The sequence below is a fragment of the Pseudorca crassidens genome, chromosome 3 (assembly GCF_039906515.1).
Source record: "Pseudorca crassidens isolate mPseCra1 chromosome 3, mPseCra1.hap1, whole genome shotgun sequence".
NCBI classification, from domain to species: Eukaryota; Metazoa; Chordata; class Mammalia; order Artiodactyla; family Delphinidae; genus Pseudorca; species Pseudorca crassidens.
In genome coordinates, this window is record NC_090298.1 from 93,923,344 (window position 1) to 93,945,627 (window position 22,284).

Genomic DNA, 22,284 nt, shown 5'->3' on the forward strand with positions numbered 1-22,284 from the left:
ACACTTGCTGGTTTTGATATCATATTTGTGTGTGGATTATTTCCTACCTTTACTGTACGTTTGCCTGTACTGATGAGCTTTCCCATTTGTAATTTTCTTGTTTCTAGTTATGTCCTTTTCTTTCCCACCTAGAGTTCTTTTAGCATTTGTTGTAAAGCTGGTCTGGTGGTGCTGAATTCTCTTAGCTTTTGCTTGTTTGCAAAGCTTTTCATGTCTCCATTGAATCTGAACGAGAGCCTTGGTGGATAGAATATTCTTGATTGTAGCTTTTTCCCTTTCATCACTTTGAATATATCATGACACTCCCTGCAGAGTTTCTGTGGAGAAATCAGCTGATAACTTTATGGGGATTCCCTTCTTGCTTTTAATATTTTCTCTTTGTCTTTAATTTTTGTCAATTCAATTACTATGTGTCTTGGTGTGTTTCTCCTTGGGTTTATCCTGTATGGGACTCTCTGCACTTCCTGGACTTCAGTGAGTGTTTCCTATGTTAAGGAGGTTTTCAGCTATTATCTCTTCAAATATTTTCTCAGGGTCTTTCTCTCTCTCTTCTCCTCCTAGGACCCCTATAAGGTGAATGTTGGTGCATTTACTGCTGTCCTGAGGTCTCTGAGACTGTCCTCATTTCTTTTCATTACTTTTTCTTTATTCTGCTTTGACGCAGTGATTTCCACCATCTGTCTTCCAGCTCACTTATCTGTTCTTCTGCCTGATGTATTCAGCTACTGATTCCTTCTAATGTATTTTTTCATTTTAGTAATTGTATTATTCATCTCTGGTTATTTGTTCTTTGTTTATCTAGATCTTTGTTAGACATTTCCTGTATGTATCTTTTAGGTTTGTGCCTCCACTCTTTTTCCATCATCTTGGATCATCTTTACTATCATTATTCTGAATTCTTTTTCAAGTAGCTTGCCTATCTCCACTTAACCTAGTTGTTCTTTGGGGGTTTTATCTTGTTCCTTTGTCTGGAACATATTCCTCTGCCATCTCATTTTGTCTATCTGTCTGTGTTTGCAGTCCCACAGGCTGCAGGATTATGGTTCCTCTTGCTTCCGGTGTCTTCCCACTGGTGTGTGGTGCTGGGTCTTGTCCCTCTGGTGGGCAGGGCCATATCAAGGGGTGTATTTTTAGGCAGCTGTGCACTCAGGAAGCTTTTAAGCAGCCTGTCTGCTGTTGGGTGGTGCTGTGTTCTTGCTCTAAGGTGTCCCAGCACTGGAGCCTTCAGGCTTTTGGGTGGGGCAAGGTCTTGGCATCAAAAGTGGCAGCCTCCAAGACAGCTCTCACCTATGAGTGCTCCCCAGTACCTCTGCCACCAGTGTCCTTTTTCCCTGCAGCGAGCGACAGCTGCCCCTCCACCTCCCCAGGAGACCCTCCAAGAGCAGCAGGTAGGTCTGCTCTAGGCTCAAACGAAGTCACTGCTTTTTCCCCTGGGTTTCAGTGTGCACAAGACCTTGTGTGCACCCCCCCAAGAGTGGCAGTTCTGCTTCCCCCAGTCCTGTGGAGTTCCTGCGATCAAGTCCCACTGACCTTCAAAGCCAAATGCTCTGGGGGCTCCTCTTCCTGATGCCAGTCCTGCAGACTGGGGAGCCTGATGTGGGGCTCAGAACCTCTGTGATATGATTATGTGGGAGAACCTCTGCAGTATAATTATTTTCCACTTTGTGGGTCACCCACCCAGTGGGATTGTATGGCAAATGCACCCCTCTTACCATCTTGTTGTGGCATCCTCTTTGTCTTTGGAAGTAGAATATCTTTTTTGGTAGGTTCCAGTCCTTTTTTATTGATGGTTGTTCAGCAGTTAGTTGTGGTTTTGGTGTTTTCGTGAGAGGAGGTGAGCTCAGGTCCTTCTACTCTGCCATCTTGTCCGGGGCGCCTGGTTTCTTTCAGTGTTGGACAATAATAGTTTTTACTTTGAAGCTGAAATGATATGGTTTAAAGTGAAGGCATTCTTGGAGTCAGTTCCATTTCTTCACATTGAGAATAAACTCTTCCTAACTTTAGGTCAGTCAGGAAGTAATTGGAAAACCTTGGTATTTACTCAAGTATAAAAATAAACCACATAAAGCTAAAAGAGGCATACTTAACATTTAAGTTTGCAGCCTGCAAGAGGAGACCAATATTGGATTGAGTAGGAAAGAATATACCATCCGTGTATTATAAAAAATTGTATGGGAAGGTGATTCAACTGATATTTTACTGAGCTTCTGTGAGACAGTCACTGTTGTAAAGACTGGGGTTGCAAAGACAAAAAAAACCCACTACCTTTAGGACCCCAAGGTAGGGGTAGAGAGATGTTGAAAATGGTATGGCATCCAGACAGGAGAAAACAGTCATCACAGGTTTTTACAGAGCCCTCGCTCTGTGCCAGCCACTGCTTTAAGCATGTCACCTTAGAGCGCTGGCTGGCACACTTGTTTCATCCTTACAACTTTCTGAGTGAAGTGCTAGGATCATAGCCATTATACAAATGTGGAAGCCAAGACCCAGAGGCTAGGTATCCCATGTACAAAGAAAAAGATTTGTATCACGCTAAATTTTTAGCCTCTCTTCATAGTCACTTGAGACACCAAAATAACAAAATTATTTTACAGCAGTCATCTTGCTATATAACCACTCCTCAACATGGAATCTGATCGGTCTGCCATTGAAATAACAAAATACGTTGTCATACTTTACCCATAAAAGAATCAAGAGAGGTCTCAAGCAGCATTCTAATTGTAGTGTTTTTACTCACTCTACATCTTATCTATCAGACACTATTTTGAGACTTCATTGCAGTTAGTAGGTCCACACAATTCTAGATGATCAAAGACACTTAGTTGCCACCATGCTTTCAACCTGGATTTACCACTTTGGAATGTCTTCTACTTTACACAGGTTTCTCTCATCTTCTTCAGTTCCTGAATTCATTCTCTAAATTCGTGAACATTTCTAAATGTTACAGGGAAGCACACAGAGGGTGGAAGGAGAGAGGTAAAAGAGCTGAGTTGAAGGTTGGGGTTCTTGTAACCCTCAAAGATATCCTAGGAAACGAAAATACGTGCACATTACATTATTAGTCCACATCTAATCCAAAATTGTAGCACATGTTTCGTGTATCTTAAGGATCAGAAGTTGTGCAATATCAAAAAAATCTCTTCCATAAAGTCCCTTGTATAAGCCAGATAATTTTATCATGAAGATTATGTTTTCACAGGAATTAAGTTAATGCCACACTTAAGATACTATGTAGAAAAATACCTTACAACAGCGTATAATCCACATATATCCATGTATTGAGAAATCTTTTCAATAGAAAAAAAAACTGGTGACAAAATCCACATAATGAAAAAACTTTTTAAAAAACAACTTAGCACATTTAGACAGATTTCCCCATGTTTTATTTTGAGAAGGAAAAAAAAGTAATTTCTTTACATTTACCTTGGGATATTGATATTCTATATCTTTATTATTGAAACATTTTAGCAGTTGGAAAAGACAAGGGCTTTGATTTAAAAATCTACCATTTAACATTGTTGTATACTGCTTTTGATGAGGATGTATGTGAGAATCACAGAAGTCTCCCAGTTTCTTTCAGGAGACACTCCAGGTTGATTTTACAGTTTAGCTACTTTAGCTGAGGGTCCCTCAACCTCAGCACTATTGGCCTTTTGGGCTGGGCATTTGTTGTATGGGACTTTCTTGTGCATTGCGGCATGTATAGCAGCACCCTTGGCCTCCACTCACTAGAAGCTAGATGCCAGCAGCACTTCCCCTAACTAACTTGTGACAACAAAATTGCCTCTAGACTTTGCCACGTGTCTCCTAAAGGGACAAAACGTCTACAGTGAGAACCACTGGTTTTGCTCGTTATTCCCCAAAGATTTGGAGACGGGGACAAGTCCCCTTAACAGATACTCTTTGACCATCCTGAATTTATTGTCATCTTCTTCCTGGGAATAATGTATTCATTTCACAAAAATATACTTGGACCTAATGTAGTCAGGGTTCTGAGTTAACTGCTATATTCCAGGGATCAGATAATTTTAAGCTTTTATAATGCTGTTCCTTCAGTAAATCAGATGAAAGTTCTGTTTCTACCTGCTTGGCGGGAAAGATCTATGGATCTAGATGACCTTCCTTTAGTTCTTGGGACTAGAACTCACTTCCCCAATCAATCATCAGGTTTTCTGATGTTACTGCTTTTCTGTCGTAAGTTCTTGTATACATTTGATAAACTCCCTGTAGATGATGTTGAATTAGGAGTCATATTGTTGGTAGAAAGCTTTTTCAGTAAAAAGTACTGTTCTAGTTTCAAAATTCACATTCTCCATCATGCTTATGATGCTTTATTAATTCTGTTATCTCACTACTATTGCTTAAAAGCGCAGCTACTTTGAAGTATTTCTTGCGAACAGGGTCTCTAATAGGTCTGAGAAAGACACTCGAGCAGGCTTGATGACAGGTCTATTATTTTTATAGGCAAAATGTCACTAAGTACCAAAGCAAATGTTAAAATGGCATTAAAATCAAACATAAATTTAAATCAAACATAAATTTCTGGTTTATGATTCCCATTCCGTTATTATACTCAATATAACATGAAAATAATAGCCCTTTTATGGTTCTCTCTGTATTATTTTATACATTGATTCCATTTGGTTATTTATGGAATTTTTGAAGAAAAAAATCTAAAATAATTTCTGGATAATAACCAAGAATAAACAAGGACCTAAAAGCCATACATAGTTACTAAGAGGACAGATTAAAAATGAAAATATCCCCTGAAACACTACATCGAAGTTTTTTGATGGTCAACAGGAATAGTGGTCACAGACATTCTGAAATCTTAATATGACTTTTTTAACATTCATATTGCTTTTCTTTAAATGATTGATAGATTATTCTTCCAGGAAGAAATGGAACCTTCCAAGCCTTCTAGTGTGTGTTTTAACTAAACTGAACAATGTCCATGAAAAATTATCCACCATGTACAAAGTTTGAGGAACAATTTTATACAGAAATCATTTCTCTGTGGAACTACATTAACCACATAAAATACTATGTTTGAAAGTAGAACACACAATTCACTGGGCACTAGCATTAATGGAGGATTGTCCTATATAATTCCAAAAGTTTACATGACACTCTGCAATTCAAAAATGGCCAATAGGTCCATGTAACCTAAATAATCTAAGGATTCCAAAATCAAAGCATAATAGCAATAACTTATCAGTAGGCTTAGTAAGACAGAACCAGCTATTTAATCGATTCGTAGCATATGACCTTACAGCCGCAATGTGTTTACCATGCTTAAAGCTTCAGGAAATATATTATTATTACTATTCATTCAGGTTTGAACCAAAAAGAAATCTTGGAGTTTGGCTCTCTGGCTACTTTCATTTTGGAAAGAAACTTTGAGAACCCAGGCATAATATTTAAAGTTGCTAGATGTACCATGAAGGATAATTATACATATTAATGTCCACTGTGGGTGTTTCCAATCCTGTTAAGAATTCTCAATAAGATCCATAATAAGAACACTATTATGTAATTATATGTAATTATGTAATTTTGTTTCTTGCATATCTCTTAACAAGTGAACAGAAATTCTAGAGGATTTACTGTGTAACTTTTATATCCTGCTTGGCTACATATCCCAGTGGGTTAAAATATAAATGCATGGAACCCTTGACCTTGCCTTGTTCCATCCACCCCGCCACAGGTACCTGGTCTCAAGGAGAACTGGGCTGGCAAGAAAGGTTGGTGCCCTGAGCACATCCAGCCCCGCTGCTGCAGGGGCAGTGAGAGCACATGATGTCCTACTAAGCTGCACAGGCTTAGTGGCCTTGACTTTGTCCCCCAGGCATCACCCACAGCATATAGAGCAACATTTTACTGTAATTATCAGAATGAGAGGCAAGAAACTCTTCTGCCTCAGAAAAGCCTCTGAAGGGAGAAGCAAGAGGAAGAAAAAGAAAGTAGTAAAAAGCAAAGGAAATCTATAAACAAAGTAGCCTGCTAAATAACTCTAATTGTATGTATCATAATCAGCTTTAAGAGCTTTTGTGGTTTAGAAAGTATTGTTTCACATAAAAAATATATTTATTTTACCTAGGAGCCAGCAATATAACATGTCATGTCCTTTATACCTATGAAAGAGGGTTGAAGGCATCTAGTGACTGTTACTACTTTTAATAGTATAAATGGCTTATAGGGGCTTTGTTTTCTCAAATATTCCTGATTATTTTATGCCTTTCAAAATTTTTCTGATAAAAGACTTGCATTTGAGTTGACCACTAATATTTTTTTTGCGGTACGCGGGCCTCTCCCCTTGTGGAGCACAGGCTCCGAAACGTGCAGGCTCAGCGGCCATGGCTCACGGGCCCAGCCGCTCCGCAGCATGTGGGATCTTCCCGGACCGGGGCACAAACCCGTGTTCCTTGCATCGGCAGGCAGACTCTCAACCACTGCGCCACCAGGGAAGCCCATAATTTTTTTTTTAATTTTTATTTTATATTGGAGTATAGTTGATTGCAATGTTGTGTTAGTTTCAGATGTACAGCAAAGTGATTCAGTTATACATATACATGTATCTATTCTTTTTCAAATTCTTTTCCCATTTAGGTCATGACAGACTATTGAGCAGAGTTCCCTGTGCTATAGTAGGTCCTTGTTGGTTATCTATCAATATTTTAAATATAGCAGTGTGTACATGTCAATTAGTGAGGTAGAACAAATGTTCTTATTTTCCTTTTTCCCTGTTTGTGTCTTTGGGGGTACAGGAAATGGAGAGAGGAAGAGAAGGTTCCTGTTAAGAAAGGGCCCACTTTTCACTTTCCTTGTTCTGTGAAGTAGAAGAAATAAGTTATTATTTCAGAGTAGCACTGGGCCATTAATTGGCAACATATAACACAGCTACTAATTATTGAGAGATATCTGTGAATCCCTCGTACCAACTCTCATGTTATCTAGCAAGTGATAGAGACTCAGTAAATTTGTTGAATTAATAAATGGAAATGCTCTGTCCCCTTTAGATCCTAGGTCTCTTCTTTAAACCTGTACACCCTTCGTATCAGGAAGGTCCTTTGGTTGATAAATATGCATCTATGGTTATGATTAGAAGTTTTTATGATACAAATTACTGTGGTGCCAAATTTAACACCATAGACACGTTTTAGTACCAGCTATGCCAAAAGCACTGAGCTAGGGAGAAACAATGACGTGACCTCTAAAACTTTGTAAATGCCCTGGAAAGTGGAGCAGGGGCTCCAGAGTTACATTGTTACATGACTATAGAGCAGGGTTCTTAACTGCAAGTAAACTTTCACCTCAGTGATCACAAATGCGCAGACCTACTTCTCCTCTCCCCTGTTTTTCCTGTAAGTTTGGATTAGCATTTTCATGTAACAATTCCCGTCCTTCAAACCTGTAAAACACTGAGGTGTTTCCACACTGTCTTCTGTTCCCTTTCAACCCTGTGAGGAACCGAGGGAAAAAAATCTACTATTATCAGTAGAGGATAAGTTTTTCTATGTTTGGATGTATTGTTTTGTTTCTGCTGTATTGAAAAGTAGCAGTTAAATAAGATGCTTTGAGAGATTTATTCCTGTATTTGAAAGGGAGTTTTCGTTAGAAAGGGGCTGTTTTGCCATAAATGGATATATTTCACAGTTCTTAAAAGCAGCTGTAGGGATTTCATTTTCAGATGAGGAGTCAATTATTTTTCAGCCTGTCATCTACATTGCATGTTTAGTGAATACGAATCCTACAATATAAGGTCCAGGGGTTATCGCCCACTGCAGTACACTCTGAAACTGAGGTTCCCTACGCCCTTCCAGTCATTCCCCCACCATCCCAAAGAAAAAGAATCATTTAAAATACATTAAGGACAAGCATTGGATCACCTTTGAAAATTTTATAGACTTTAGATGAGAATCCAAACCAAAATTAATTGCTGTGTTGAACTGCTGTGTTCTTGTCTCATCACTTCTTACCCAGTTTTCTCGGTGCCTCGTTGGTCTGTGTTCTAGGTTCTTACTCTGTGTCTTGAGCGGATAAAACCAGGGAGGGAGGATATACCAGGGCCCTTACCAGTCCTCCAGGCAGTATATCTGCTCAGAGAGCTGAGACCTCCAGTAGCCAGCCCTTCTCCTTGCTGGCAGGGAAGGGCCTGTCCCAACCCCAGGCAGTGCTGGCTAGTCACTTCCCACTCCTCTCTCTTTAAAAGCAAGGTCCTCCTACAAAGCTACAGTCATCAAGACAGTATGGTACCGGCCCCAAAACAGAAATATACATCAATGGAACAGGATAGAAAACCCAGAAATAAACGCACACACCTATGGTCAATTAAGTTATGACAGAGGAGACAAGAATATACAATGGAGAAAAGACAGTCTCTTCAGTAAATGGTGCTGGGGTAACTAGACAGCTACATGTAAAAGAATGAAATTAGAACACTCACTAACACCAAAAATAAGCTCAAAATGGATTAAAGACCTAAATGTAAGCGCAGACACTGTAAAACTCTTAGAGGAAAACATAGGAAGAACATTCTTTGACATAAATTGCAGCAAAATCTTTTTTGATCTGCCTCCTGGAGTTATGGAAATAAATAAACAAATGGGACCTAATTAAACTCAAAATCTTTTTCACAGCAAAGGAAACCATAAACAAAACGAAAAGACAACCCATAAAATAGGAGAAAATACTTGCAGACGATGCAACTGACAAGGGATTAATCTCCAAAATTTACAAACAGCTCATGTGCCTCAATATCAAAAATAAACCAAACAGCCCAATCCAAAAGTGGACAGAAGACCTAGATAGAAATTTCTCCAAAGAAGATATACAGATGGCCAGGAGGCACATGAAAAGATGCTCAACATCACTAATTATTTACAGAAATGCAAATCAAAACTACAGTGAGGTAGCACCTCACACGGGTCAGAACGACCGTCATCAAAAAGTCTACAAACAACAAATGCTGGAGAGGGTGTGGAGAAACGGGAACCCTCCTACACTGTTGGCAGGAATATAAATTGGTAAAACAGTGGAGAGTAGTATGGAGTTTCCTTAAAAAAACTAAGAATAGAGCTACCATATGACCCAGCAATCCCACTACTGGGCACATACCCAGAGAAAACCATAATTCAAAATGATACATGCACCCCAATGTTCATTGCAGCACTGTTTACAGTAGCCAAGACAAGGAAGCAACCTAAATGTCCATCAACAGAGGAACGGGTAAAGAAGATGTGGTACAGATAAACAATGGAATATTACTCAGCCATAAATTAAAAAATGAAATAATGCCATTTGCAGCAACATGGGTGGACCTGCAGATTATCATACTAAGTGAAGTAGTCAGAGAGAGAAAAACAAATATCATCATATGATGTCGCTTATATGCAGAATCTAAAAGACAAATGATACAAATGAACTTATTTACAAAACAGAAACACTTACAAAACAGAAACAGCAACTTAGAGAACGAATTTATGGTTACCAGGGGGAAAGGGTGGGGGTGAGGGATAGATTGGGAGTTTGGGACTGACATGTACACACTACTGCCTGTAAAATAGATAACCGCCAAGCACCTACTGCATAGCACAGGGAAGTCGGCTCAATATTCTGTAATAACGTAAAAGGGAAAAAAATTTGAAAAAGAATGGATACTTGAATGGTTATAACTGAATCACTTTGCTGTACACCCATAACTAACACATCATTGTTAATCAACTAACTATACCCCGATATAAAATAAAAATGTTTTCATTAAAAATAAAAGCAAGGTCCTCCAACCTCAGCAAATTACACTACATCCAGTTCCTTACCTTTGCAAAGGTGACCAGTGTCAGATGGAAGAGCCTTCTGAATGGTGACTCTTACCTTGTGAGGAAGAGAAATGATTCCATAAGAACGAAGAGCAAGAGTTCACTGGAACAAGTCACTTACACTTCACTGCGGACAAGTCACTTACACGCACCGCTGGTGCTCAACACCCCGTGTTTCGTCTTTCTGTTGGTTGGAGAATGTTCTCCATGCAGAGTCTAATGAATATCCAGAGGAAGTCACAACTAAAAGCAGTCTTCAGAAACCAGCCATGTTCTTAAAGTGGGTTCTAGCCATACAATTTCACTCAAAAAGAAAACTCAGCGCCATGAAAAAGGGTTCACCCTCAGCCACCCAACCTGATGTTTTCTCTGCTAAAGTGAAAAAATACACATACGTACTTGGGCCATAGTTTTGGTAAATTATAATACTCTTCCTTATTGTAAATCTAAGTGCTGAAAAGGAATTTAACAATAATTCTCTCTAACCTTCTCATGTTAGGGCAAACTAAAATCCTGCCGGGTTAGCTTGTCTCCTTGACCTGACTTGGTTGGTCCACAGTCAAGAACTTAGAACCCATTTCTGCAGCCCAGTTCACTGTTCTGTCTTACCCCACCACACTGCCTGTCTTTAAAAAGTTGTCTTCCTCCACCCAGCCCCCCTCTAGCCTGCAGCTCCCCTTGTGAGACACCCTTTATCGATCACTCAAAAGAATTAAATGACTCAACTTCCCAGAATAAGTAGCTAACAACAAGCACAAGTGAAAGCTCTGGGTCATCAGTTCTTGTCTTGTGAGCAAGGAAGAGGACTTACCAACTTGCAGGAATCTTTGAAGACTTGAAAGTGTCAAGAAAGCAAGTGACTGAAGTCTCACTAGGAAGTATTCACACCTTCCATCAGCTGCAGTAAGTCTTGGCAGTGTTACTTTCATGCCTTTATCGTTTAGGTTTGTCCTGTCCATGTGAAACGCAGTGTACTTAAATTACCAACAAAATCATGACAACACAGACTCTCTGTCAGTTGATTAAAGTGTGCTAACAAGCAATTTGCTAAGTCACCCTGGGAGGCTGGATGACTGGGTCTTCTTGTACATTCAGCAGGGGAAACATGCCCTTCCTGTAGTGCACAGCCAGAAATGCCGAGCAAGCTTGCAAAGGACAGGGTTAACCTTGGCCTTCTGGCACTTTGCCTTTCTCCAGGAAAACGAAGAACATGGAGAGAGCAACTGCGATACAAGGTGAAGAAAGCAGCACCTCTTGATTTAAAAAAAAAAAAAAAAGAAAGTTTCCTCATGGGGTAGAGTTAGAGTAGAAGTTAGCCGTGAAAGTGATCATTAGCCCCTCATACTTCAAGGTAAGCATTCCCAGACAGATACAGGTACTTTTAGACAGGCACAGAGTCAAGAAAAAAATTTTTGAGATACAGTTACTAAACAGAGCTAGAGCTTACCATGTTCATTGGGATGAAGAGCTTGACACCCAGCCAAGTTGCAAAGGATTCTGCTCTGGAATTTATCAACTGCTGTGTTTGTTTCTTTTCCTAACAGGTGAAAAACGCAGCTGCCAATGTACTCAGGGAAACATGGCTAATTTACAAAAATACAAAGCTAGTAAAAAAGATAGATCATGCAAAAGTCAGAAAACATCAACGGAAATTCTTGCAAGCTATTCATCAGTAAGTACCATTCTCCTCTTTCATTCTGCATTTGTATCTCTGGGTTTTAATTCTTGCACCTGCTTATTCTTCTTTCATGCGGGAGGGAAAAAGAGAACATTATCATGTTTGTTCCCAGAAGACGTTATTTGGCATTTTAATAATTCCATAATTTTTCTCAGGATTTCATTTGTCAGTTCATTTGATGGTTAAAAATCATTTATTATTGGGAGAATAGCCGCATAATATATTAATTAAAGGGTCTATTCAGTTTCTTTTTTTAGATAGAAGCAATAATTTTAGTTAAAATTGTATTTCTTGATTTACTTACTCATATAGTTTGCTCTAAGATGTTTAGTTTGTATCTACTACAGACTCTTTAAAGAAATTAACATACTGCCAAGCATCTTTATATGAAGGTAGTACGTACAATTGACTTAATACTCGAATTTTTAAATTAGTTTTCACTCAGAACTTGGGGGATTTTCTAGATGCTATGTGTTCATTATAGAGTTTAGAGTTCCTATAGGCCTTGCAGTCATTATTCTGACTTCATCGAGGCCACTGTTATTCAATTTGTTTAAGTCCTTCGTGCCATTTTATTGTTATTGTTATACCTACCATCATAGATTTGTAAAATACAAATCTCTATCTAGCAAGTTTCAATGATAATTTGAAAGCACCAGGTCTTTCTCCCCCAGGCTGGCAGCATCCTTACCGTAAGTACATTATGCGGGTGTCAGTTATGATGCCATGCAGCTTTGCTCTTAATGCCATTTCTGTATGGGGCAGGGCAGACGCATCACATTTTGTGGGTCAGAAAAGTGGCTTTTCTCATGCAACCTACCAGGGTAATCGTGGAAAGGTAGGTAAATACTAGGTATCCTGATTATAAAGGGAGATGTGTTTTCTTAGAGCTAATTAGTACAGCAGACAGGAAGTTCTGAGGCTGAAGTGTTAATTTTACATATTTAGGGAATTCATATGTATATTACACTCACATTCCGTTGAAAATCACCAAGCATTCATCTTTCACCTCTTCATCTGCCATCCACTCTCCTTCTTAAATAGGTATCACTGAAAATGTGGAATATGTCTATAATTATAGACATACATGTACTTGTATAGAAGTTGCTACCTTTCTTAATGAAAATAAAATCCAAGCACCCTGAGCTCTAAAATAGGAGACTCTGCATATATGGTAGAGTAAGCTGGTCCTCATTGCTACTCTTAGCAATTCACACATGTTCTTTCCCTTGCTGCCATCAACACCAAAGTGACATTATTTCTCCTTTAGCTCTGTGACTTGACTGGACACACAACTATGCATTTTCCCCATATAAGGAAAAGAATTTTAAGCGAGTACTCTTTCAAAGTCTGGGAGAGAGTAAAAGTGAAAAACACAGAGAGCAACATTGTGTTCGATCTGGCTCACAAGCAGGAATTCGCTCCCTGGAGCTCACAGCTACCTTTATAACCAGGTGCCACCACCTAGGACCACTTGCCTCCACATCTTGACTCCTTGAAGCTTAGACCTAAGAGAGTGGGTCCCCTGAGAGATGCTGAGCCTTTACCTCTCCCTCAAGGGTCACCTGGTAAAATTTCCTGGTAGAGTGATCATTCCTACAGCCCCCAAACCATATACAACACAATAACCGCAACATTCATACAAGAGGTACACATGGTATACTGTGGAGAAATCATTCTTTGTATGTTTCGATACTAACCTATATTGTTCAGATCTATTAAAAAGAATACTTACCTTTGCGGGTGTGAGAAAATGTGGTGTCCCAGGATGGAAAGGATGTGAGATGACGTGGAAGTAGGCAAGTGGGTCAGTCTTTGGGTTGAGCATCCACACATCCCATTTCCTCCAGGATTGTATTTGTGTCCCTTCCTGTTAGTGTAACTTACCTGGTCAATATGTAATGAAACGTGACTTGCCTTTGATGCCATTGATAAATTTCCTTATAACCAAAAAAAAAGCAAACGCTTTGACAATTTTTGTCATATAATTCTGTAGCCATGTGTAAATAGTGGGTATTTCTATATTTATATAAATTGTCATAGAACTCTTAAGTGTGGAATACATTCACACTCAAAACCCTGGGGGACAATTTATGGGTGGTCATTATAAAACTTTTTCAACTTTGCTTTAGGTTTGAACATTCTTATAATAAAATGTTAGGCAGGGGCTTCCCTGGTGGCGCAGTGGTTGAGAGTCTGCCTGCCGACGCAGGGGACACGGGTTCGTGCCCCGCTCCGGGAAGATCCCACATGCCGCGGAGCGGCTGGGCCCGTGAGCCATGGCCACTGAGCCTGGGCGTCCGGAGCCTGTGCTCCACAACGGGAGAGGCCACAACAGTGAGAGGCCCGCGTACCGCAAAAAAAAAAAAAAAAAAAAAAAGGCAAAAAATCTTTGGTGAAACTCAGTGTAAAAACTGTCCCTAGGCCATTGGCATATTGCTACAAGCTGTACTGACATGATCTGAAGGGTTTCGTGGTGTAGGTTACATGGGTTGTTCAGCATGCTGTTTTTGGGTAGAGTAACAGAGGAAACCACACGTGATTCTTCTGCTTCTTTCAGACATTTCTCATTGTTTCTTCTGTAGCCTTGTGTACTTCTAAAGTAGATGAGCTTTAAGCAACGCAAAAATGTTCTGAATTGTTTTATAAATTAGTCTTGGGGCTGTTGGGTTTCCTTGAGGTGGGAGGGTACTTATACTTTGTGAAAAGTAGATGGGCTGGGTGTGGATAGATTATGCTAATTATGCATAATTATCTTTCACTGAACTTAATGAGTGAAGCCATACATGAAAGCACACAGGGCTCGATTCCTAAGGGCAAGGCCTTTACTGCCTTTACTGCCCCAGCCTTGTCAGGCAGCACCAGGTGAAATCGGACCTTGCCACTTGAGGGAAAATGTACCAGTTGACTTGCTAGAGCTCTCCTGGCCTCTGCTCTCCTCTGATTTGTCCAGAGAGCTTTTGCAGCAGCTCTCTCCCCCTTCTACCAGCCTCCTCTATCTCAACTCTCCTTCTCTTTTCCCAGCCTCTCTCCCGGACACATGACCTTGCTAGTCTCTGTTGGATGCCTAACTCTGCAGGCCTGTGTCCTCTCTTCAGTAACGTAGCTGTCTTTGGGGATCGTCACTTAGTGCCATGAAGCATTCTGTTTCTGTAACTTTTACCACTTTTTCTGGTATCAACTTTACAGTTTCTCATTCTTCGGTCTCAGCTAGAGACCCATCAATTAACATGAACTTGTCTCACAGCCAAGAAATCCAATAAATGTGATGTCTATAACAGAGAGTGTTAGGTTAACCCCCTGTCAGAAGACCGGGCTCTTCAATAGCCCCGGCTTCTCAAAAGACCAACTTGGAAAAGACGTACCCCCCTCCAAAAATTATAATCCTATTGTTTAGAATATTATCTTTTGATACTAGGCAAAAATGTCTCCTATTGTTTACTTGAACATCATGTTTCAAAGAGGCCAAGATGACTTTACACAACTTCTTCCTTCCGAACTCTAGTTCTGGAGGAAGCTATGTGCTTTCAGGTGGGGAAGTAGAGTAGCGATGCAGAAGGATGATAACATAATGGAATAGCATTTCTTTCTGATCGATATGCCAAAATCCTGCAGAATCTTAACAGGACCTTCCAGCTAATGAATCGAGCCCCCTGTGCATGAATGAACACCACTCTGTGTTATTTTGTTCCAGAATATTTTACAGTTTCTTTTCTTTTGTTTTGTCTTTTTATTTCAACAAAATGAAAATAGAGCTCGGAAGTAAGTTGTGTGAGCCGCTCCTCTCAACATTCGCAGAATTTTCTACTGGCTGCATGCACCCAAGCGGATCCTTTATTTGTGAATTTTAGTAGTCTGATTGCTGCTATGGAAATGTGTTCCAAAATCATGATATTTTCCTGTGATAAGTGAAGTTCACAAGGAAGAAATCAACATATGTTTCTTATTCTTCTTTTTTGGGGGTGAGGGCGGGTGGTGGGAAGAAGTGAAAAACACAACTGCATGTTACCTTTTATTCTGGCAGCTGCAGCTTACGTAGGCTTTCTGTACCAGTTCTCCTACCTTTCAGGCAGTTCACCCAGGCTAGTAGGGCTCAGGGCCGTGCTGCCCTCACGAGTTGCTGGAGGCTTCCGCTCCGGTGTCCCCGAACTTCATGTGCCAGCTCTGCTATGACTTACCTAAATTTGAAAAGAAAGCTTATGATAAATCCCTATCATAAGTGGATTTAAAAATATATCACTCCCAGCAAGGAGAGTGAGGTAAAGGGAACATCAGTCGACAATTGAAACACCGGTATTGAATTCTAGCCACAAGCTGTTGCCTGCAGAAAGCTCTGAGCTGAGATTCTCCTCCCTCTTTTTTTAAAAACAGGGGAAGAGCAGGTGTTTGTTAGGAGATAAAAACAGGATAGGACTAGCCTGAGACATTTTTCTTATAATAATCAAGAATTGGAAGAGAATTAAAGGGAATAACTCTCTCTCCATCTGTTCTAGTATTGGTTAATGTCTTGTTTGAGTATCATTTAGTCATCTAGAACACCTCTGTTGGTATAAATCCAGCACTTCAAAAACAAAGTCCTAATCTAACTCTCTTCTTTTCATACATGAAGAAACTGAATGTCAGGTTAGGGCCAAGGCGGACAGAATACATGTCTGACACTTAGTCTTTCTAGTACATTTCTCTGTAATGACCCACACATGTTTAAAGTCGCTTTGCTTGGTTTTTTTTGTTGTGTTTGGTTTTTTTTTTTTTTGACTTGTTTTTAAAAGGCACACATCAAGAATTGTAACCCTTGTAAGTACTTAGAGAAACATTTCTCAACAACATATTAGATTTAAATATATGTTTGTAAATTTCTTTTAGACTGAAACATTTTCCATCACTATAATAACATAAAAAGGAGCCAGTTAAATTAGTTCCAAGTCTTCTAATAAAGAAACACACAGTCACAATCACAAGTTCTAACCTTAAACTGTTTTAGACTGTTAAAGATCATGTTGTAAGCAGGTGTCAGTTCAACTCTTACTGGCAGAAGGCACTGTCTCTTCACTGTGGAGCAGATTTGGTGACATATTGGATATCCACATTTCAGAACAGGATCACTGAGCATCGTGAACATGTGTTACAAAAATCTCCCTGGCAGGAAAATCTTGCCCTGTGAATTTTTTTTTATCCCTTTAACCAATTACCTTTCATTTAAATTGGGACATACTCAAGCGTACTCTCTCCAACATTAACACTATACTTTGCAAAGGACTCGTCATCAAAGTGATAAGGTTAGCGTGGGTTTTTCACAAAGCAGCTCAGAGAGACCTGCTTCTCTTTTGGAGCATGGCTTTGAATTGTTGGCTTAAAGGACAATCAACTACTTTTCTCTGGTTGGAAAATCTTAATTTCTTGCTACATAACAAGCACTGAGTAAATGTTTGTTGAAATATTACTGTGAATAAGTTAAGGAATAGTAGGTACTCATTCAGAATTTGTCTTTAAGAAAACCAGCTTTTTGACTGTCAATCAGATACACACATTGATATTTAAAAGTTTCTAAAGGTAACTTTACCAGTAGAAGAGATCCCACCTGTCAGACACTTTAATTGTCCTGTGCCTTTATCTAGAATAAAAATTAAAGGAAGTTCTCCCAAGGAAATGGTCTGGCTTCCCTTCAAATTCAATGGCAGTTTAAGATAAAAGTCAAGTGAAATACAATGACGAATAAGAGAATTATGTGTTTTGAGTTATCTTGCTGCTGGTTGAATAAAAGTTTTATTTTTGCTAATGAGAATCTCACTTATCACTGTGTTTCATCAGGTTCAAATACCTAACCCAATCCATTTCAGACTAAATAGGGCTAACACCTGTATCTAGTCACATAGGCATAGGAAGGTGCTTACTGCTTCCAACATTGATAAAATTCCAGTTGCTTTGCATTTTTCTTCCTATGTCTATTTGTCACGATACTGGGTCTTTAAGGAATGTTTTGGTTTTTCTCATATGGTTAAAGCCTTATGAGCCTTTCTCAGTTGAACTTTAACTACCTAGTAAATAGTTGTCCTAAGGACACCTCATCTCTTTCTCTCTCCCTTCCTTTTTGCGGTGTTGGGGAAGCATGCTTCTCATTGTACCAGATACATAACCAGTTTGGACTTTATGCCAAATATTCAAGGCATTATCCATGCAGTTATTTGCTCTTGTCAATTTTGTGCATGCTCTTTGGAAGGCTTACGATAGTCGTAGGGAAGAAAAGGAACCTTTCTGACTTCAGATTCTGTCTTTTAGATTAAGAAGTGTAAAAATGGAGCAGAGGAAACTGAATGATCAAGCAAATACCTTGGTGGACCTGGCAAAGGTAAGCTGGGGTCTCAGCCCTCATGATTGCATCTATTGGAACTAACCACTGCATAGAAATCAATAATGCTTCAGGAGGAGGCCACCCCAAACTTATTTAACAAATCAAACCAACAAACTATGCTGACATGATGGCCCAACTTATAAGAATTCTTCTGAAACTCTTACTTAATATGCACTTTCCCTACCTACATTGTTCAACCCCATTCTAAAAGCTTTCCTACTTGCAGTGATTTGGAAGTTCAGTAAGAAACGTAAGTGGACTATGAGATAGTACTTTGGGAATGCTTATATGTAGTTTAGTCTCATCTCTATGAGAGCAGAACCACATTCTAGGCTTTACTATGAGGTTCAGGGCTAAATAGGACTCATCAATAAAATTATTTTTTATATATTTTAAGCAACAGGCTTTCTATCCTGTTCCATTGATCTACCTGTCTGTTTTTGTACCAGTACCATACTGTCTTGATGACTGTAGTTTTGTACTATAGTCTGAAGTCAGGGAGCCTGATTCCTCCAGCACCTTTCTTCTTTCTCAAGATAGTTTTGACTATTCAAGGTCTTCATACCACTTTTTAAAAGGACATTAATAATCCCCAATTCTTCTATCAGTTATACGCTTTATCTGGTTTATTTTTGGTTGTTCCTCTCAAGTGAAGTCCACTTTCAAAATGTGAATATTTGTCAATAATGACAACGTTACCTTTCAATGTTCTAAATTCTATAGGAGGCATTAGAATAGATTTATGTGTAAGTGTTGAGCCTGTTAACATGAATCCTTTGAAAGAGGCAACTCTCTGTTGGACCTGTGTTCTGCTGTTTGTTTGCTATAACTGCTATGTCCTTTATAAAGCCTCCAGTATATTCTCCAAAAATTACATCCATTTGTCCTAGTCCCATGAAATAACGCGCTTAATTATATTCATTTTTTAATGTATATCAATAATACATACTGTATAAATATGTTGAAGATGAATATTTGATATCTTATACATAGAAGATGATAAGTGAAGTATTTAATGACTTACCCCTGGGAGATCATATATCATTCATTTAGGCTGGGCAGCACACACATACGAGGCCTGAAGATGTGCTCAGTATTTACACACATTGTTCTCACTGGGACACATCATGGACAAAGATGGGGCAGGTTCTTCCACCACTCCTAGATCAAATGATAAAAGAAATTGGGTATTTTTATGAAAAAATAAGAGACCCCTTGAAAATAATATATATATTATATATCATTTCACTATATGTAATATAGCATATATAAATACATATTATATATACTATTATATATAATAGATAGTCTCTTGAAGTAAAATTATATATCTATGAGGCAAGATGCTGTATCTTTTAATTATTTTTCATTTTGACTGTGTTGGGTCTTCGTTGCTGCGCGTGGGATTTTTTTCCTCTAGTTGCGGCTAGTGGGGGCTACTCTTCGTTGTGGTACATGGGCTTCTCATTGTGGTGGCTTCTCTTGTTGCAGAGCACGGGCTCTAGGCACGCGGGCTCAGTAGTTGTGGCTCACGGGCTCTAGAGTGCAGGCTTAGTAGTTGTGCAGGCTCATGGGCCTAGCTGCTCCACGGCACGTGGGAACTTCCCAGACCAGGGCTAGAACCTGTGTCCCCTGCATTGGCAGGCAGATTCTTTAACCACTGCGCCACCAGGGAAGCCCCTCAATTATTTCTTTAGCGCCGTGCTTATTATTATGTTTGCAGGACTATCCATGCCATAAGGGTTTCTGAATGAATGGATGTTGCTCATATAGTCTCAAGACTATGTATCAACAGTAAAAATAAAGTTAATGCACTCTGTCTTCCTGGCCAAACTCAAAGGAGGTGCCTGTGTTCCGAACAGTAACTCCCTTATTTAATCAGTTCATCATTATTTATCACCATTAAGAGGTTGTTAAGCAGGATAAGAGCACATATTATAGAGGGAAATAAGACAGGAGGGCAGGCTTAGCCAAAGGGGTCTAGGCTTGGGAAAGGCTGCACTGGGCTAAGGTTAATGTCTCCAGCCTTCCCTTCTTGAGCACCCCCTTCCCTCTCTGGCTCTGAGCTGATCAGCCCTGAGGTCTTCTTTCCCCGTCTCCTGGCTATTTCCGGAACTATAACTGGGTGTCAGAGTTATGAATACCCTTTGATCAGGACAACCAATTGCAAAATTCTCTAGGGCACCAAAAGCATTTTCCTATTTCAAACCACTTAGTTCTGATTCAGCCATAGCCAACAAGGTGGATTGGTAACTTTAGTGTCTCCCCTAACTTTTATTCTCTCAGCAGTTATCTATAAAAATGCTATTTGACCCAATGGAGAGCCTGTAATTTGGAACATAGGAGAGCAAAAAGATATTAATTGCTTTAAGTTACTAAATTACTTGATCAAATCAGTTTGTCCTAAACTTCATTCATATTCCACGCTCAAAATTTCTGCTACATCCTAATACCATCTGTACTATTATGTATTGTTCTTTAAATGGGCTTGTTTTTAAAAATCAGCCTTGCCCTAATTAGTATTACATGTTGCAAAATGAATTTGACATGCTAACTTTTCTAACAACCATTAGAATATATACATAAATATGAAATCAAAACGTGTTTGTCTACCTGCACACCACCTAAAATCCTTGGACATACCACCAGCAGTACCTGCACACCATTTTCTGCAGCTGGATCAAATTAAGGCCTAAGATCTTTTCTTTCCTAAATCCTGGCATTGAACGGACACACTGAATTTGCTTTGCCAGGTCAAGTGTTCAGTTAGCTGACCCCACTGCTGCATTGCATGTCACCGAAAGGAGACCAGCCCTCAAGCTCTGAGAGTTGATAGTTTGCTTCCAGGGCAAGTGAATTAAAACTTTGCTCTTCATCTCTCTATTCTCTCAATCCTGTTTTCTAGACCCAGAACATCATGTATGACATGATTTCCGACTTAAACGAAAGGAGTGAAGACTTTGAGAAGAGGATCGTTACCCTGGAAACCAAATTGGAGACTTTGATTGGTAGCATCCATGCCCTACCTGGGCTCATAAGCCAGACCATGAGGCAGCAGCAGAGAGATTTCCTTGAGGCTCAGATGGAGAACTACGACAAGCATGTCCCCTACGATGCTGAGCGGTCCCGGTCCTCGTCCAGGAGGCGGCGGTCCTCCTCTACAGCACCACCAACTTCATCAGAGAGTAGCTAGAAGAGAATCAGTTAACCACAAAATAAGACTTTTTGCCATCATATGGTCAATATTTTAGCTTTTATTGTAAAGCCCCTATGGTTCTAATCAGCGTTATCCGGGTTCTGATGTCAGAATCCTGGGAACCTGAACACTAAGTTTTAGGCCAAAATGAGTGAAAACTCTTTTTTTTTTTTCTTTCAGATGCACAGGGAATGCACCTATTATTGCTATATAGATTGTTCCTCCTGTAATTTCACTAACTTTTTATTCATGCACTTCAGACTTTACTACTACATTATATGATATATAATAAAAAAAAAAGTTAATTTCTGCACATACTTGTTTGGTCACTTGAGATGTCTAAAGGTTCACTCTTCACATTATTTTCAAGGTGAAATGACTGATTATCACCCGATGCATGTTGATCGTTTTTATTTCCCACTTTGCCAATTGGAAGAAACTTTTCCATTACTCCATACCCTAGTCACTAAGACTTTTCTCTCATTATGAAATATTATAGTCAAAACCATTTGACCCAGCCAGCTTACTATTCTTTTTGAGTCCCCCATGTCTCATTTCTAATTCAGTTTGTTTCCAAATTATGTGGAAAGTGATGCTGTTACATCAAAGCCTGTATATAAACTAGGGGCACAGATGCTTTCAAGAATTATTTTATTCCCAGTTTACCAGCAAATTTACTTGAAGAAAGTATCAGGGTACACCACTGTCTATGAACTAATGTTGCAGAAATTTAGATCTAAACTACTTATTTCATCTCTTCACATGTATTTATTTATCATGAAGGACCCGTGATGCACTCTAAGCGTTTGGATTACACACATGCTTATTCACATATACACGTGATGGCGCAGCTCCTAATAGCATAATCAACATAAATGAGTGTAACTCTTAACATGTCACATACCACCTGGCAAATGGTCTGTACTCTTGGTCTGTGCATGTTTGGTACAGGGAGGTGAATGGCAACTAGTAAATTTCACAAGTTTTATTAGGCTTGTTTCACGGGCACTTAAGATGGGTTTCTGTGAAAGGGAACTGGTCAGTTACTGCTGCAAACACATCTCTTTCCAAATTTACTCTAAGAATCCAGTGGATTTAGAAAAACCACCTTTGAGGTGACAGCAGTGTGGAAGAGCTGGTCAGTGGTAAGGGTAACACATCATAAAAATAAGGCTTCATTTGGACAGCTCTTAAACCAACCCTCTTGGGTTGGCCTAAACTTAAAAATGACTCCTTCATTTTC

At 39.4% G+C, this 22,284-nt stretch overlaps 1 protein-coding gene across 1 annotated transcript in view; it reads left to right on the top strand.

The window, feature by feature from the left end:
- KCNN2 (potassium calcium-activated channel subfamily N member 2) overlaps positions 1–21,554 on the top strand; it is a 327,349-nt gene extending 305,795 nt beyond the window's left edge. The window contains exons 8-10 of the mRNA XM_067731458.1: positions 11,363–11,490; positions 17,773–17,842; positions 20,751–21,554. Of these exons, the coding sequence (XP_067587559.1) occupies positions 11,363–11,490; positions 17,773–17,842; positions 20,751–21,038 (486 nt within the window). The 3' untranslated portion in view covers positions 21,039–21,554. The remainder of the gene's footprint in view (positions 1–11,362; positions 11,491–17,772; positions 17,843–20,750) is intronic.
- The last annotated feature ends 730 nt before the right edge of the window (positions 21,555–22,284 follow it).